The sequence below is a fragment of the Crocodylus porosus genome, unplaced genomic scaffold (genome assembly GCF_001723895.1).
Source record: "Crocodylus porosus isolate Cpor-Errol unplaced genomic scaffold, CroPor_comp1, whole genome shotgun sequence".
NCBI classification, from domain to species: domain Eukaryota; kingdom Metazoa; phylum Chordata; order Crocodylia; family Crocodylidae; genus Crocodylus; species Crocodylus porosus.
Window position 1 is genome coordinate 16,145,155 of NW_017728913.1, and position 18,115 is coordinate 16,163,269.

Sequence of the window (18,115 nt, forward strand, 5' to 3'; positions counted from 1 at the left end):
GTTTTTTCGTCATTGCGGTTTAGCCATGCAGTTTCCTATTCTTAACAATGTAAGCGGCGTGTCTGCTGTTTTTATCATTGTTCAAAGGTCAGAAGTTCAGCATTTTCATCTAAGGGTCAGAAAGTGATTACCAGAATGTCAATCGCTGACTCCTCAGCCTCCTTGAAGCATTCTGGGAGTTTTCGTGCATTGTTTCTAATGCTAGGCCTTGCCTAGCATAAGCACTCTCTCACAGTACCATTAAATATAAATGCTACAGTGGTGAAGATGAATGGATAGTATTTATTTTCAGTAGTCAAATACTATCTTTTTTCAGCTTTTGAAATGCTAATATACATAAATCACCCTTGTGTAGCAAGTGAAATTAGTTAAAATGAACAATCATATGGGAAGTAAGAGGATAGTAAAACATCCGCTCAAAATACCACTGATTTGACATACTAAGATACAACTTGATTCTTTACAAAGGTGAGGGATAACATGTTGAGAGCTGTTGTGTGTCATAAAAATGTACTTTTCATGATTTTTTTATTTTTAAATAAAGTGATTGGTGATAGTTGCAGTCCCATAGCTCAGTGTCACACTTGGTTTTTTTAACATTGAAAAGGTAAATGAAGTATTGACATCCTTTCCCCACGTGTTTCTTCTCATTTTTTCTTCCTCAGATTTCTTATGCTCTAGTGACAAATGAGAGTATTCATGGACATTTTTGTTGGACAGAAGCTTTTTAAGAAAGAAAGAAAAATCTCAGCTTATTTTTTCTTTTTTTGGTGGGAGCACTACATTGTAAAAAAGTCAAGTCTGTTTTCTTTTTCTTTGATAACTTTTCTATAAGCCTTTCTTATATGCTCATCCTTATGCTATTTAGTAATGTGTGGCATTCATCAATTTGGATAGTTCATTCTGAAGTTGCTATACATGTAGATTTTAATACTTGGTACCCTATGTCGGAGGTCTTATCAGAGTGTGAAAAGTCTGTTACAGGTCTCATTGTAGTTTTAAAAGTTCATGCCAGATTTATTTTAGTTCAAGCAAGTTACCCCCAGCAAGATATTTTATTTGTAAATAAAGCAGCAGATTTTAGATTCTTAAAGAGCAGATGTTCTCAACTGCTCATATCCCTTCCCACAATCCTGGATTTAGGCAGGATAGGATAAAGACCAGAGAACAGTTTTGCCCTAGGCACAGATTAGAACAGCCATAGGGCTGCTCTAAATTGCATCTGTTTATAAAGGCCCAAGAATTTTATATAGGTTTAGAGCACTGAGTTTCTTTCAAGGGTGCTATGGGGTTAGCAGGGTTAGGGAGTGCAAACATAATTCACAAGAGAATTCAAGTAGGAATCCATAGTGTTAAAAATATTTGACCTGTTGTGGTATTTCTTATGTCCTTGGAACAGAAGATTTGCTCTACTTTTAAAAGTTTAAAAAAAAAAAAAAAAAAAAAAGAAGAGTTAAAACTAGTGCTGGCATTTTTCTAAGGGGGACCATGAGCCTGTTGCTGGGTACTTTGAGACAAAAAGGGTGAGAACCAGTGGTCTAAAGTCTTCAGAACATAACAGCTTGGCCCAGGGTGGGCAGGAGGTGGCAGTTAGATATTCTGCTTGTAGATGGCACATTCCCATGCACAACTTACTAATGGCATGTTTGGAGGGCCTGATAAAATATATTTGCCCATGGACTGTAAGTAGCACCCCCTGCTCTAGGTAAAGGCAATTTCCAGCTGGATATTTTCTATCCTGACACTCTGAGGCAAAGATTATGGGCTTATGTTATTGTTTGCTATTCCTAATGATGTGTTTATCTTTTTACGCCATGCTATGATGTAATGAAAACAAAATATATTCTTACTTTGGGGACAAAGCACAACCACTTGCAGTCGTGTTTCAAACTTTATTAATGTCTTTAAAATACTTTTTGTAATGATTGCATAAAAATTTGAAATTTAATCTGCAGGCTCATATCCATTTAAATTGGCAAATGTTTATTCTGTTTTAAATTACAGTAGTGTCATTTTATCCTGTGGGAAACTGTCTCGTGTCTGTCTTGCCTTGTTTAGTAAATTTTCAAAATAAGACAGATAAAGCTTAATCAGAAATGACTTGGTTATTTGTCTAAGTATTAATATAACTATTTGGCATATAGTTGTAAATTCTGTAAATCAAAAGTATATTGGCATTGGCATTCTAGGAATGGTTAATTGCAGGCAAACATATGTGTGGATATTTTGCTCTGGGCAGAAGTGCATACATTTTTCCCATGAAAAATATAAACTTTCATTTCTACCCAGGAGAACATTTACAAACTTTTCTCCAATGCCTAATGAAGGGTGTTTTTGCCCAAAAGCTTGCAATTAAAGATTTTTTTATTTGCAAAAATCTTGTTGGTCTAATAAAAGAGAGCATCTCTACTACAAGTCATGGTTATATATTTCCTATGCTTTTAAAGATCTGGGGTTGGGTGCACATACTTCCATGGATTGTGCTACAGCTTTGAATTTGTTCTGATTTAAGTAATTTTATTCCTCAGTTTTGGCAAGCGTTCTGCAGGGAGCTTGAGGCGTGGCTGTGAGTGCATTGTTTTAGAGCCATCTGAAATGATTGTGGTAAGAATATTTGTATTAACTTCATTTAAACTTTTTCCCCTCCTCAAGTTAAATGTATTGCAGTAAACAGTATTTAATACTATTTTTTGAATTCCTGTAAATTATCTCTATTAAGATCCGGTATAAGTAATACTGAACTAAGTGCATGAGAGACGGTTGTTGTTTTCCTTTGCTTTCTTTTTTTTTCCTTTTGTCTAAATTAAGAAGTAGGCTAGAGACAGAAATTGCACATAAACCAGTATAAGTGATCGGAAGCCAGTTCAAATCTAGAACACAACAGAAGTTCAGTGCACATGAGCTGCTTTCAAAATGACCAAAACTAATTTAAGGTAAACCTGGATGAATGTAATATCAGACTTCACCGATTTAGGTTAAATCAATTTGCTGAACTTCTGTGCCAGATCCCCTCCAGATTCAAGTTAACTTGCAGACTCCCTACATCCCAGGTTGCTTTGTACCACCCCCACAAATGCCTCCCTCACGGGGTGGGTGGGCTAGTGTTTGGCACAAGTTGTCTGCACCAGCTGAGCACGAAGGCATGCTCTAGCACCCCTAGCTTTTGACCTGGGCCATTGCAAGCATGTGGCTGCATTTCCAGAATCAAAAGTGAATGTCTGTTCACTTACTTATTGGTTCAGTCTACGTAGCTTATACTAACCTGTGATGATCGACTCGATCGAGACTTGGGTTTTTTGAATCTCCATACTTAGCTATAGTGTATGGAGTTTGGAAACAGGTGCAAAAGTTGGCAGTATCATTTGACAAAATGAATGATGAAGTGGTATTTGAGACCTTTTTATGAATAATAAGACTTCTTTAAAAATTGACGGTGAGGCTGGATAATCAGTAGAATAGCTTTAGGTAGAAGTGTGATGATCGTCGGGGGTTTATATCATTAAATATTTTTGCTTTAACTAACCTTGATTATCAGCAGCTGAAAACTCTGTTTATTATAGCTATGTAAGGCTTATGTACGCTATTTAAGGATATTTGTATCACTGACAGTAAATTTGTCAGGGTTTTTTTTTTTTCCAGTGTGTTTTCATTTTTAATAACAGCTGTGCTTTGCTAGCAGAACAGCATCACCCCCTAGAGGGTTCTGAGATTCAATTCTTCATCAGTTTTTTAGGGTGCAAAATCCAAAGAAGATCCATCCTCAGTACAGGAGAAATTTAAATTGTTTCTCCCTGTCCCTGAAAGTAATAGTGATAGCATGATCGTTAACCTCTTCATTAAATGGCAGATGCCCAATGTAAGCTTTTTTGAAGGGCTGACTGCAGTTTGACTGGGAAGAGAGCTCAAACAGAGGACAGCTTGCAGAGCACCCACCAGCTTGTCACCACACATTTGTTTCACATCAGAACTGGACTTTAGTGACATGCTTATGTTCAGGTGAACTTTAAATGTTTGGGTGAGGTAACCCTAGTTTTACTAAAACTTTTTGTTGTGTTATATCATCAGTATAGACAGGAGAGGAAGAACGCACAACAGGAAAATCGTTTGTTTAGTAATCATTTGTGGTGGTGTTATTCTCTTTGCTTCCCTGTTTCTGTTTTCGGGTAATTGTTTAGGCCTTTGTTAGGGAAGCGATAACTGTTAGTGGAATTAATTTTAATACAGAATTATTTTGGACAGTTTCCTCATATAGACATGGGTTCATCTCAGCATGACATAATCAAATACATTAGCCAGATGGGCACAAAGAAGAGACCTGCTCTCAGGCAAATTACTTTACTCATCTTCCAGGAAAGTCATCAGTATGAGTTCTAACACTTTCAATGCCATGCACTATTATATAATAACTTGTGGCGGTGACTTTAAAGCTTCTGGAACAGAGGAGGATTGCCTTAGATGAGCTGAACAGGAAATTCCTTATTCAGATACTTGCTTGTAACTGCCCCCCCCCCCCCAGCTATTAATACAAATTAAATTGCTTTTCATATAAGTACCACTTTTTAAAATTATTTTTTCTATGAAAAATCTCCTTAAAGGTTTCAAAATATTTAAAATAAGCAATGAAAACAGTGCTGCCATGAGTGAAGCTGTTCCCACAGGGTGGGTTTGGGAGGTCCCAGGTGGCCTATTGAAGTCATCAGGAAAGCTACAAGTTCTTTCACATAGCAGGACTTCACTTTACAGTGTATGATACTGAAGTGATTGTCCTATGTTAAGAATTAAAGTGGAAAGAGGAGCATTCCTTTTTAATAGAACGAGTCAGTTATATAACCATGTATCCACTTATTAAATTTCTTTATAGTGATAGTTCCTTTTTTTCTCATCCTTCTAGACATTGTGATATTTTTAGTACTGATTTCAATCTTTTCATAAACCAAACCTCAAACTAAAAGGGGTATGTTCAGTAGCAGTGAACATATTATATAGGATGGCCTAAAAACAATTTTGGATATGGTTAAGCAGAATAAAAGAGATCATCCATATGCCTTTGTTTTATTTCTATAATGTTATATATTATAGGTGGACTATATGGATGAAAATGAAGAATATTTCCAACGCCAAGCATCTCATAGACAATCCCGAAGGAGATTTAGAAAAATCAACCAAAAAGGAGAGAGACAAACAATTATTGACACTGTGGATCCTTATCCTGTGGGGAAGCCACCTTTACCTAGAGGATATCATACGGTAACCTATCCACATTTTTAGATTTTAAGAAGTACAACTAGGGGAAATTTATTTAACAAAAATAACCTCTCAAAAGGCCAGATTTACTGCTGGCATAAGCAAGTGCAATTCTGTGGAAGAGTTTGCTTAGGGTAGCAGTGACTGTGGCTCTGTATGTGTGAGCATGTGTGTATTTGCATCGTAGTTCAGAGTGAAAAGTTGAGAACAGTAACAACAATGAATGTGCAGCCAGCTATGCTGACAAGAGGAAAATGCATCTCTATTCAATATTCCACTAATTTTTGACATTGGCCAAATATATCCATTAACTGAAGCATGTGATTCGAATTTCTCTTCGATAATAGATTGTAACAGAAATATTTTGTTGCTCAGTGTTCTTGAGGCTAATCATCGAAGCATTCATTCTTATGTATAGTGACAGTTTTTTGTAAAGGTCTGTATTCCATTGTGGTAGATGCACTTCATGATTTTAGCTTAATTATCTACATGAGATCCAGACCTCAGAGTATTAAACTAACTTTTATTGATGACTGGCATGAGGCCAAAAGCTTCAATCTGAATTTTTGTATTTTTGGGATCTAATGAACTAATCTAGTCTGTCCTTCATCAGAGAGATCATTTAAATCAGAGATTTTCTTTAAAATGTGAATACTTTTAAATATTGGAAGCCTTTCTCCAAGATGAAAAGAAGATAATACTTTTAAACTTGTTTGACAAAATACATTATATTTTTTTTTTTAAATTGAGCAAGGATCTACTGGACCAGTGTCATCAGTTTTGGTATTAATGTCAGCAGTATTCAAAACACTTGAAAGAGTTAGTTATTGGCTCCCATACTCAATTGCTTATGTCCCCAGACATGCAAAAACACACGAGTTTGCATATAAGTAACTTTATGCGCATTGAATCATGTTGAGACAAGTTGTGTATAAAGTTGTTCTTTGTGTGCGTGTGTGAAAGTTTTGAAGATTGCGGCCTTAATGTTTTGAAAATGCTGTCTGATCTAAAATAGCAGGTTGTTTTTGTTTTTATACATTTCCTTCCCTCCCACCCTTATCTCTTTACTTGTTGCCAGTTCCCTGTTAAAATCAGTGTACGACTGTAAGTATGCAGATGTTTGATTACATTTGCTAATTAGAGGGCTTTCCTCACAAGTTGAATATATCTTACATCAATCAACACTTTATGTATTTTGTTTATACAACAGACTGCTTTTAATAGTTCAGTTTTTAAGCTCAGTTTTGACTTTCTCCAATTTAGTACAACTTCCATAATTGAATCACTTCCTTTGGCTCTTCTATATAACTTTTTGGCAGTTTGAAGAGATTATATTTGTGACTGGTTGATTATCAGCCATCTTTTATAGGTATACTTGTTTGAGCGTGTGAGTGTTTTAAGTAAAGGAAGGATTTTTTTTAACTTGCTTTCTTTAAACACATACCTTACCTATATCAACAGCTTTAGTGTGATAATCTCTTGTTGGGGAAAAAGCTATAACTAGACTTGACATAGTGCTGTTTGCAATAGGTCCACACCAGTTGTATACATTTTATATTTTAGATCCATATAATGGCATATAGCTTTACCTATAGGATTAAGAACAAAAGTTCATTGTTTATCATTTTATTGTTTAAATTTATAATGCATTTATAAAATGTATTGGGAAAAACACTGAGAGGGGTCCCACATTGTTTGAAAGAGGTTGCCAAATAGTCAGTAAAACCTTTAAGTAACTGTGAGTTAACTGGTTGATTTTAAAAGATAAAAAATAGAACTTAAAGTAGCTAATTGATATGGTTTGTAGGGAAAACATTAAGCTGAGCAAATTTTAATGAGAATTACAGAATAATTCCATTTTTTTTTTTTTTTAGTGTTTGGTAATCTTAACATTCTTATGATATATTTCTGTTTTTGTATTTTAAAATGTTTTCCCCCAGTCTTTCATATTTGTATATGTTGCTTCCTCCTTTGTGATTCTCCCAAACCATTTTTCTAATTTTAAATAAAAAGTCTACATTTTTAAAAATAGTACTGAAGTGGATTTTCTGAAACTGATAGGATCTGTGTTAAAATGTGCTTCTGCTTTTCTGAACTGCTGAGCATCCATCAGTTAGCATCTCTTAGCCTTTAGTTATCCAAAATTTAGAAGTTAGTATAAACAATATACACTTTAAAATATTGTTGAAAAATGGCTGCTGTTTATAGAGTACATTGGATTACCAGTGGCAGAGAATGGTTATATATGTTGGATTAGTCTCCAGTTTTGTTATTCCCTTTTGTGGGTTGGTTTTGGCCATGAGTGTTGACAAGCATTAAGATCTTAGTAATAACCTATAGATGATGAACTCTGTGTATTTCTAGAGGTAACTAGCTTCCTGCATTTTTATTTTATACAAGTTCCTTGGTTACCACAAATATGTGTTGCAAGATTACCAATATTTCACACAGGTCCAATTTGATTGTTACAGAGCTAATCTAACCATCACACTATTTTTGAAGGAAGTTGAGTAGTGTTAAGAAAATGTTGAGGAAATTATTAGATGTTAGTAAAACAAAACTCTGAAAACTGTTGTAAAAATTATAAATAAAGCTTATTCTATTATGCTGAATAGTAGCATGGCTTACTGCACATTTGCACATATAGCCAACATACAAGGGATCAAGGACCCTTGATAGCATAATTTTAACATTATCTTCATAGTGGTTGAATGTACTATGGCATGTCTGATAATGTTCATCTTTTCCTTTCCTCCTATATGGCATTCATTTCATTTTGGCTCACAGGAATGCACTAAACCTCAGGTATTGTAACTTAATGTGTATGGTCCTCTAACAGTAACAATTTACTTGCAAGTTTGCAATCTGACTAATGATGTCATAATACTGAAATGCTTTGGCTAAATTTGTGTTCTGTCCTCTAGCTTTTGTTTACTGCTGTTTTTATATACTTCTGTTTTATAGTGAGAATGCTTTAAATGAATGAGGTTCAAAACAGTGTTGACTCCTTCACCTGTTTTGTTGATAATCTTTTTTCCTTGCTTTCATGCTACTCCCAAATTTAGGAGCCATGTCAGTAGAAGATGATCTGAAAAGCAAAAACATAAAACATTTGGTATTAGACAGATTTCACTTATTTCCTCAGAATGGAAGATATATTAATCTTCATCTTGGTTCCTAAAATAGCCCATTTGTTGATGTTTGGCACTTGCATGTTGTAAGGTCAGTAGGAATATAAGATATTATTGGAAAGCTGTGAATTGAAAAACTTGGAATTGTTTTGGTGAAGTTGCCACTTTGCTTTGATTCAGCACAAGAACATTGGAAAACAGAATTTATTATCAGATGCTTATTTGCTGTTTACTGACATGGGGCAGGAGCTTGCATGTGCTTTCAGGAAGAGTATGTCTGCGCAAGTAAGCAGTCCTGGACTATGGTTAGGGACCTACCGAATTTGTGGCGAAAATGGGCTGTGCGGCGGCCTTTTATCTCATAGGTTCTTCCGTGTGCGACCCGCCTCTCGCAGTCGCTGATTGGCAGAGGGGCCCTGCTGTTCACTCCTGATTGGCAGGGAGGTGAAAACTACTGTTTTATACATGATGCTGTTTTTGCCTCCAGCCAATCAGCATCAAATAGCAGAGCCACTGGGGCCCTTACCCAGTCAGCAACTGTAGGCAAAAATGGCGCCATATTTAAACTCTGGATTTTGCCTCCCCACTGATCAGGAGTGAACCGTGAGTGGTAGGGGAGAGGCAGGGAGGAATGTAGGGAAACCTGCAAGATTAAAGGAGCTGCCACACAGCACGCTTCTGCTGCATATTTAGTAGCTACCTATGTTGTACAGTTCCACTTGTACAAAAAAAAAGGTAGAAAGAAAGAAAATACTTATAGGATTTCTTTGGATCAGTTTTAAATATAATCAGAATAACTTGAACATTTGGATAACATCTTTTATTATATTTTTAATCATGTAGATTAACACAAATAATAAATATTCTATGCCTATGCTAGATATAATAGGAATTTTGTGTATATTTTTTGCCCTAACATAAGTATAAAACATAAAGCAATATTATATTGAAGCTAATATGAAACAATTAGTTTTACATTTTAAAGAACAAATTTCATTTGTTTATACAATCCTTAATATCACCTATAATTATCTTTTTTTTTTTTTTCTTTTTTTTCCTTTTTTCTGCTGACATTCTAGGAGGCAGTGTTGGCTCATTCTTTGTAGCACAACTAACCAGCAGTTTTACTAACAATTAATTTGGTTTTGCATTTGAAAGTTTCTTTTTAAATTAGCCAGTAGGGCTTTATTACCTTCCTCACAAACTTGTCGAATAGACTATAATGCTAAAATCCCCTTTTTTTTTAATGATGAAGATATGGTTTTTTAGGAGTCCTTTTCTACTCATTTTGAAATCAGTAGTAAAATCCCTACCAACTTTGGTGGGGTGAAGATTGAGTTCTAAAGGCACAGTAAAGTTAAAATTTTTAAATGAGAGTTTTTTAATAATAATGGATAAGATTCTTTAATATAGAAAGGTTTAATCCGTCATCTATAGATTAATGTTTTACCAATTCTGACTAGTAGTGGAATGCTTAGGGAAAATGCAACAGGATTCTGATCTTGAATAAAATACATGTTTTTTTAAGACCATTTCTCAGTATTTGGCTTCCTTGGCCCATGCAGGTAAAAGTGCAATAGGATCTAATGTGTGGTTTACACAGTCACACACATAGCATGGCAGGAGGCATGGTTATGGGATCATGCGTTAGATTGCATTGCATCTTATTGTTGTTTCAAGGGAAGGCCAATCCTGGCATCTCTCTGCCCCAGCAAGAAGCAGGCTCCTACAGCTGGGAGCACCCCATGCACTGCCAGGGATGGGAGATCACAACTGCTGCAGCCTTCCAGCACTGGGGGTTTCACCCCTTCTCCCTTCCGGGCTGGCAGACCACAGCAGCCATAATTTCCCATCCTTGGGGTCTTCATGTACTCCGGGGGCTGGGAGGTTGCACCCATGCCTGGGCTTCTGGGAACCACCTGGGTCCTGGCACTGGAAGGCATGTTCCTGGGACCCAGCATCCTCAGGATGCTATGCTGGGGTGCTGCTGGGACTGAGTTGGCAGCTGCTGGGTCTAAGAGTCCCCACAGTTGTATGACTCCCAGCCCTAGCTGGGCACGGTGCACCCCTGCGGCTGAGGGTCTGGTCAGATGACAGGGCTTCCAGCCACAGGGCAGACCCTGCTACACAGGCAAATTTAAAGCCTGTGTACCAACCACCTATAGTTAGTATGCATTTTCAAGGTCTCTGTAGCTGGTTGGACCTTTTTATGGCTTGATAGATACCTCACACGGGAAGTTGGGTTCAATTAATTGTGCAGTTAACCATCTAATAGTGCAATATCTGTAATGTGTAGAGGGGGCTGTAGAATAAGAAGGGAAGAACTGTTTGTAATAGTGTATTTGGGCATTTATGTACATGCTCCGGGAGTGGGGCTGGCAGAGGGTATGTTGAATGAGCTTTAGTTAAAGTGCCCTCACTGTCACTTTTTAGTGCATGGATGCTGATGCACATGTTGCTGGAGTACAGTAATTCCCACACTTGTGCAGAGGCACCCTTAGAGACTATGATGAAATAAATGTAAAAATAATGGTAATGCAGGTAACAGCTTTTATTTGACACAGAGTTTGTCAGAATGTTGAAGGTGGACCGTATAGATTTGATAGTGTTGCTTATATTTTAGGCAGCAATGGTAGCCTGTAGCTAAGTTTGTTAAACATGTTCCATCATAAGCCCTTATTGTCAGCCATTTATAATTAACCAGCTGGGACAAAAATTTTCATGATTTTTATTTCTTCAAGATAACTTTTTTTTTTATTTTTAACTTAGGGATTTTCATGATGGGAATGAGGGTAAATTAGTTTTACCAGTGTTTAATTTATTCCCTATAAATTTCTTCTGGAGCTTTATGGTCTGGCAGAATTGTGGCTACTCGATAATTATTTGAATAGTGCAAGTTGATGTGGTATTGAGGAGTAGTTACCATGTGAACATGCTGACTTAGGTTAATACAAGTGGGAAAGACCGAATCGCTCAAGGTGAGTTGTTTCTTAGCAATCACTTTCCTGTAAACACTTGTGTGAAAAGAACTCTAGAGCACTTTAAAAAGAACCCTACTCTGTAAAACTAATTCAAACTAACATCGGTAATACTGAGGCAGAATTGAGGGCTGTCTAGCTGCCCATGATATGGTTGGCTTTTAAGCTGCCTATAAACCATTCTAAAATTTGATGATAAATCCCTTCTCTCTTTGTTAAAATAAGTAATTCGCTTTACCACTATGTCTTGCTGGTCATTAGCTCCCAAAGGCAGCACCATAGATAAATAGCTCTGATGGTTAAACATGGTTGATGCACTGGACTCTAAGATACAATACGCCATGAAAAATTGGGACAGTTGTGAAGTTCCACCAGGGTATGGCCTGCCCTGAATGGCTGCACTCAAGGATGGGATGCAACTACAGATGGGTCTGCAAATTTGGTATTCCATGGTATCCTGATCTGAAACAAAAATATATGTAAAGCCCTTCACTGCCTCTGAGAGAATCTGCTCAGATCTGAACGTGCCTGAAAGCTTTTGAAAATTGCATCTGCATATGTTTAATAGTACTTTTTAGAGGCTGGTGGCTAAAATCTCAAGAAATTCTGTCTGTGTTTAGAATAATATCCTATCCCACAAAGTTTAAGCTCTAGGTAAACAAGCAGCACATTGATGCTAGCCTGGGCAATTTTGGTCTCTGGGTTGGAGCACTGGGTTGAAAGCCATGAAAGCTAGTGTGTTCTCTTACTTGTATTTGATATGGTAATTATATAACATTCATGGTCCTTTTTGCCTAACTGCCATCTCTTATTTTTTTTAAATGTTCATATTGTAAAATCCAAGTATTCAAACATCAGGAAACACCACAATCAAGGCTGCCTGGGCAACCTTGATTTATCAAATGTCTACCTATACATTATGGTGATTTTTAATTCTGGTTAGGGGTGTAAGACAAACTGAATGATGTAGCGGGTTAGAGGAAATTAGGTTGTGTTCATGTTGTGCATCTGCAAATGCACTGGACTGGATATGAAGAAAGATGTGTGCTATTCTGGACTTTGCCAAAGTCTCTCTATGGTGATGGACAAGCATTATTAAAATAAAAATCAAGTACTATAATTGCTTGACTGTCTGCTAAAACTATGCTATGAATTGCATGTCTTTATTTCAAAGTGGATGGAGACAAGTGCCTTACGATATTTTAAATGCTTATTTGGTTGTAGCATGCTTAATATAAATATGACAAAAAGATCTGATGTCTTTGTGTTAACGTTTTTTAATATGGAGTAGTTATTAAATAAATGGAATTTTAAGGGACTACAGATGATTTGTCCTAGTGTTGAGATGGAAGGGGTTCTGCAGCATTGAAGCATCTTAGAACAGGCCCCTTGAATTGAGGTGCTAGTGTAAAGCTAGAGGAAAATCATGCCTATTTAGTTCTGATCATGATTCTTGCCTTGAGGAAACAAGGGCTCTTTTTTATTTGCTGCATTTTTAGTTGGGATTAGATGGAATAGAAAAAGACCCTTTTTGGATCCCAGGGAATTGTAACAAAAAATGGAGTAAAGGATTAGAATAGAATAATAGAAGGATTAGAAGAAAGGAACTACTCAACTCAGTTAAAGTGAAATGAAATTAAGCATTCAGTCATTTCTAATAGGTAAGAATAGTATGTGTGTACCTCAATAATGTAGATGTAATGGCCCTTTAATATGCGTTGCTAATGCCATTATTTCATTACTAAACTTGAATATTCTCTAACTCCTAGTGCATTGTATTTTGTACAGTTTTTTTGTGTTACCTTAGTCATGTAAGTTTTTATATTAGAGTTAATCTAGGCATATAAACTGTCAGCCCCAGATTCACTTTATATAAGTTATAAGAGGTGAGTTGAGCATTAAAGGAGTAATGTCAGTCTCTTCAGGACCCCAGCAGCTACAATTTCATATTTCTGATTATCTTAAACCATCTAGTACCTGCTTTTAAAAGATGCATTTACTAGACATCCTGACATCAGCAGTGAGAGCTCGGATTCCACAATGCTAAATTGAAATGTGGTTCCTTCCTACTAACTGAGCTAATTTTTTGAAGGAGAGGGGAACTGGTTGCCAGTGCTTCACATAGGAAAGAGGAGCAGAGCGAATGGGTTGGGGAAACATACAAAGGTAAACAGGAAACAGAGCAGTTGAGAGAGAAGCAGGCTTGTGACACTAGTGGTACTGGGAGTTTTGAACATATATAGATATTGAGGATCAGGAAGGCGGGACTATTGTGTGGGGATGGTTTATTGGGAGATGTTTCATATTTTGATGGTTGAAGGAGAGCTGAAGAGAGGTGATGGTTTTGGAATCATTTTGTGATTTGTGACAACTGGAAGGGGGGCATTTTAAGTGGATCTTCAAGAACTGAATCCTAAAGATGTAAGGAAGTTAGCTAGGCTATTGATAAACCTAACTTTTGATTGCTTTTAAAGGGAATTGAGGGTTGTCCCTCAGGAAATCTGTTACATTGCAACCCTTACTGTTGCATGCTCATCCAGCAGAGCTGTTCAGCTAGTACCCATGGGCTCTGTGAAGCCCTGGAAGGATTAGCATGGATTAACACATTAGTGGTCCATGTGTTCCAACCCTGTTGCTTCTGCCCTGGTTCTTTGGGCCCTCTCTCCTCCCGTTTCTATTTCCTGTCCCTGGTCTGTTTGTTCTGTGGTCTGCAGAAGGTGGTATATTGTGTTCATTTATGTACTAAACACACACAAATGGTTACATATGTGTGTATTTTTGTGTATTAATGCGTCTTGCATTTAAAATTGAAATCTGTGCATTTTTTTAAACAAATATGATTTGAAGATTGATTATGCCCAGTTGCAGAGGAAGAAGGGTATGTTCTGTGGTGGAGCCTTCTGGCTTGGTTTGGACAAAGAATAAAATAATACAAATTGCTAGAGTGTTTGCCTTTATCTGTTTGTGTCTTTAAATGGAGACAAATGCAGAAAAACAAGGAAAATCGGGATTTTGATGTTATACCTTTGGAAAACAAGGGATTCTGAGGCTCTTGTAGCAGGTTTAACTAATTCCATTTTTACTTAGAAATGATTTGGTGTTCCCTATAAGGGATTGTCAAAGGACAATAGGTGAATATACATGCATACAATAATTGTCCCTGTTGCAATTGAGCCTCAGAATTTCCTTCCTACAGCAGCCTGTCTGTACTTTTGTCCTTGTTACTATTTTAAGGTATCTGGCTTCATAGCTCGTTAGATGTGGAGGGAAAATGCTAACCTACAGAATATACAGCTAATGTAATTCACAACACTGTTTATTATACAGGGATTGTTCTTTCTTCCTACTAACAATTTGCAGTTGCAAATTAATGCTAAGTGGTTCAGAATGGCATGCAGTACGCTGTTTACACAATGTTCAGCTTCTGTCTAAAGATGTCTATTTTTATATATTACATCATCTCTGCTGCAGAACTCATGTCCATTGGGATTTGCTGTTCTTTCATTCCCCTTGGAAAGAAAGCTTGCAGTAGTGTCATAATTGGGCCCATCTTTTCTATTGCATCCAAAAATAATAAGTAGTAATGTTTGTATCGAGTCAGGCAGTATTTCAGGCAATTTTAGAGTTAGTACTGTTATTGCCAGTTAGGGTCCTGATTTGAGTTTGTGAATATTGAAAATACCTTGCATCTTTAAAAGTGTAAATCTTCCATAAGAAAAGTATAGATTTTTCTATAGTAGAAATTAATTTTCCTTTATTGGCTTATAGATTTGGATTTTTTGTGATGCTTGAAATATTTAATCTTGTGTTGTTAACGTAAGAGTGTTGATCTAGCTAAAAATGTAAAATTTATTTTTAAAACTAAAATCTGTGCTCCTCTTATACAACAGAAAAATATTTTTTCCTGTATAGTCTTTATTTCCTCCACCTGATCATTCCAGACTGTAATAGTTGCATACAGTCAATTGAATTTTTGCAATTTATTTTACCTAGGGTGCAAGGAGGTGCTTTTTTTTTTTTTTTAATTGTGTAATTATTCCAGAGGTCTTTCTTCACGTTTAATCTTGTTCACTATAAATTTGTCTACAAATGGATCCAAATAATTCGTGTGTGTGTATTGATACATGTTGCATTTAAAATTGAAATCTGATTTGTTTTTTTGTATGTTTTTTTTGGTAATAAATATGATTTGAAGACTAACTATGCCCACTTGTAGATGAGGAAGGATTTGTCCTTAATGTGGTGGAGTCTTCTGGTTTGGTATAGAAGAAGAATAAAATAATACAAATTTCTAGAGAGTATGCCTGTATCTGTGTGTCTTTAAAACGAGCCAAAGACTGAAAAGTGCATATATGAATTATGTGGATCCATGTGTAAACTGTTTATAGTGACCAGCATTAAATCTCAAGATTTATTAAATCTGATTTTACAAATACATATTTGTATTTGTTCCTGATTAAGAACCCAGTGGATGGCAGGTATGAAGTTGTTAAACTTTACTCTTATTATCAGAACATACATATTTTTTAAGGTTTAAATCTCTTACTTCCACATAGGAGGGTTAAGGTGTCAGTAGAGTGGGGGAAAAAGGTGTATTTTTTTCCATGCTAGGTGCAGTGGGAATATTAGTATTATATTTGAATAACATTTATGTCAATTGGGGGGGGAATCTATTAATTAGTCCTATTTCTGTTTGAATCTTCAGATTCAATAAACTTAGTGGTGTTTGAAGGGAAACTAACACAATTTGTAATTGTGGGTATACTGCTGAAAAAAGTGATACGACTCCGTTGGATTTAAAAGAAATAGAAAAATACTGATATTATACTCGGCACTTTTATTGTATTTCATTATCATCACTAGCATTTCCTAATTTAGGAAATATAAACCAAGTTACCCAGTGAGTTTAGACAATCAGAAAATATATGTATGATTTAAAGATTGACTATGCCCACTTGCAGAGGAGGGAGAATTTATTCCTAATATGGTAGAGCCTTCTGGCTTTTTCTGGAGGAAGAATACGATTACATAAGTTTCTTGTATGTGTGTGAAATCCATTTATAATCTGTTATAATTCAGTATAAACCCCACCTCTCTCTCTTTCTCTGTCCTCTCTCCCACCCATATGTACACACAGATAACACATGGGCATACTGAATATATATTGTATCCCTATATCAGTAAAATAATAATAAATAGTATTAGGGTTCTTATGTACTCTTAGCATATTTAGAAAAATGGGAAGATGGTTAACCATTCTCAGGTTTCTCCCAATGCTTGGCCTCTCTTTAGACTCTGCCAATGAGAATGCTAATGAAGATCTAGATTTTTTTTCCTTTTAGTATTTGGGAAGAAGCAACAAGTTTGTTTTACCTGAGCTGCTGACTGATATGTGATTTATGATATTGTTGCATGTTTATCTGAGCAGCACTTGACATAGTGATTTGGCTTCATACTCCACATCAGTCCCTTGAGTGAGCCAGTCTGCCACAGCTTCTGTTTCTAAGTAATTTTAAAGCTTTTGCTTTGATGTTATTTTTGAATCTTTTTAAAACTATCATTTCTAGAAAGGATTTGCTTGAAAGGGGAAAGTTAAAAAATTTTGGCAAAATATTTTAATTATGAGCATAAAAAGCCTCAATCACTAAGAAAATATAGAATTAAAAGAATAATATGGGGAAAGCCACATTTCAGAACACCATGGGAACATCTGTTCCTTTTTTCACCTATTGCTGAAATTTAAACTTGGCATATATTGCTTATCTTTCCTGATGAATCCTACCTCACCTTCTTTGATGAAATGTACAATAGTTAGGAAACAGTAGTTTCTTTAATCTTTGAATATAAAGGGGAGGAGCAGAATATCTCTGCCTCTCTATATCTATGTTTAAAGCTCTAAACAACTAGGGTCTGTTTTTACAGTAAAAAATCTACACCAAGGTTCACTTAAGCCACAGTTTAGGTGGGCTAGTACATGAACTAGAGGGCTGTATGGTTAAGGTATTCTGGTTTCTATAACCAGTAACATGCTAGAGCAGGGGTTGGGAATGTTTTTGGGCAGAGTGGCAAAAACACCCACAACTTCAACTTGTAAGATATTGGTGTGCCAGGGGCAGATGGCAGGGGAGCCATGAGGGGCCTGATCCTTGTTGGTGGCAGTGTAGCCCTGGCCCCTTCCCTGCCATCCACATGTGCCAAGCAGAAGACCTTCAAGGTCTACGCTCTCTGGCACCCATGCCAGGGGTTGCCTACCCCTGTGCTAAGTAATGTGGCCAGTATCATAGCTGACTACCTTTGACTTCCCCACCTGAATGACCAAATATCCGGTTACAACTGGATATTGACTAGGGGCGACCTTTTGTGCATTTTGAGAGTGAATAACAAGATGTCTTAATCTCCTACCGTACCCTAACTTCATTAGGTCCTCAACCTCACTAGACTTACGGCACCCCTCAGAAAATTCCAGCTCTTAGTTTTCATCCTGTTTCTTTTTCACTGCAGAAAAGTAATAGAGTAATCCTTCTGTTGCAAAGAACTTGAAAAGACCACAAGTCAGAATCACTTTGACAGAATTACTATTTGATATCCCCTGGGCTTATCTTGTAAATCATAGCTGCACACCGAACAGTGTTAATATTGTGTGGAACCTCACATCACTGTTGAAAGGATCTTAAAGTAAACCAGGGTGCTATGCACCCTAGCTGAGAATCATTGCCCTAACCCCTAAGACTATGAAAACACATAGTAAAGTATAGTCTAAAT

The 18,115-nt window shown here is 36.5% G+C and overlaps 1 protein-coding gene across 12 annotated transcripts in view; it reads left to right on the forward strand.

Moving 5' to 3' along the window:
- Positions 1-18,115, forward strand: part of RAPGEF2 (Rap guanine nucleotide exchange factor 2) — a 295,940-nt gene that overhangs the window by 155,823 nt on the left and 122,002 nt on the right. For 10 of the 12 annotated variants that reach the window (XM_019534546.1, XM_019534555.1, XM_019534550.1 and 7 more), the window contains 3 exons: positions 2,529-2,604; positions 5,080-5,247; positions 8,032-8,049. In XM_019534546.1, the coding sequence (XP_019390091.1) occupies positions 2,529-2,604; positions 5,080-5,247; positions 8,032-8,049 (262 nt within the window). The remainder of the gene's footprint in view (positions 1-2,528; positions 2,605-5,079; positions 5,248-8,031; positions 8,050-18,115) is intronic. The other 2 variants (XM_019534547.1, XM_019534553.1) reach the window with 1 other exon arrangement.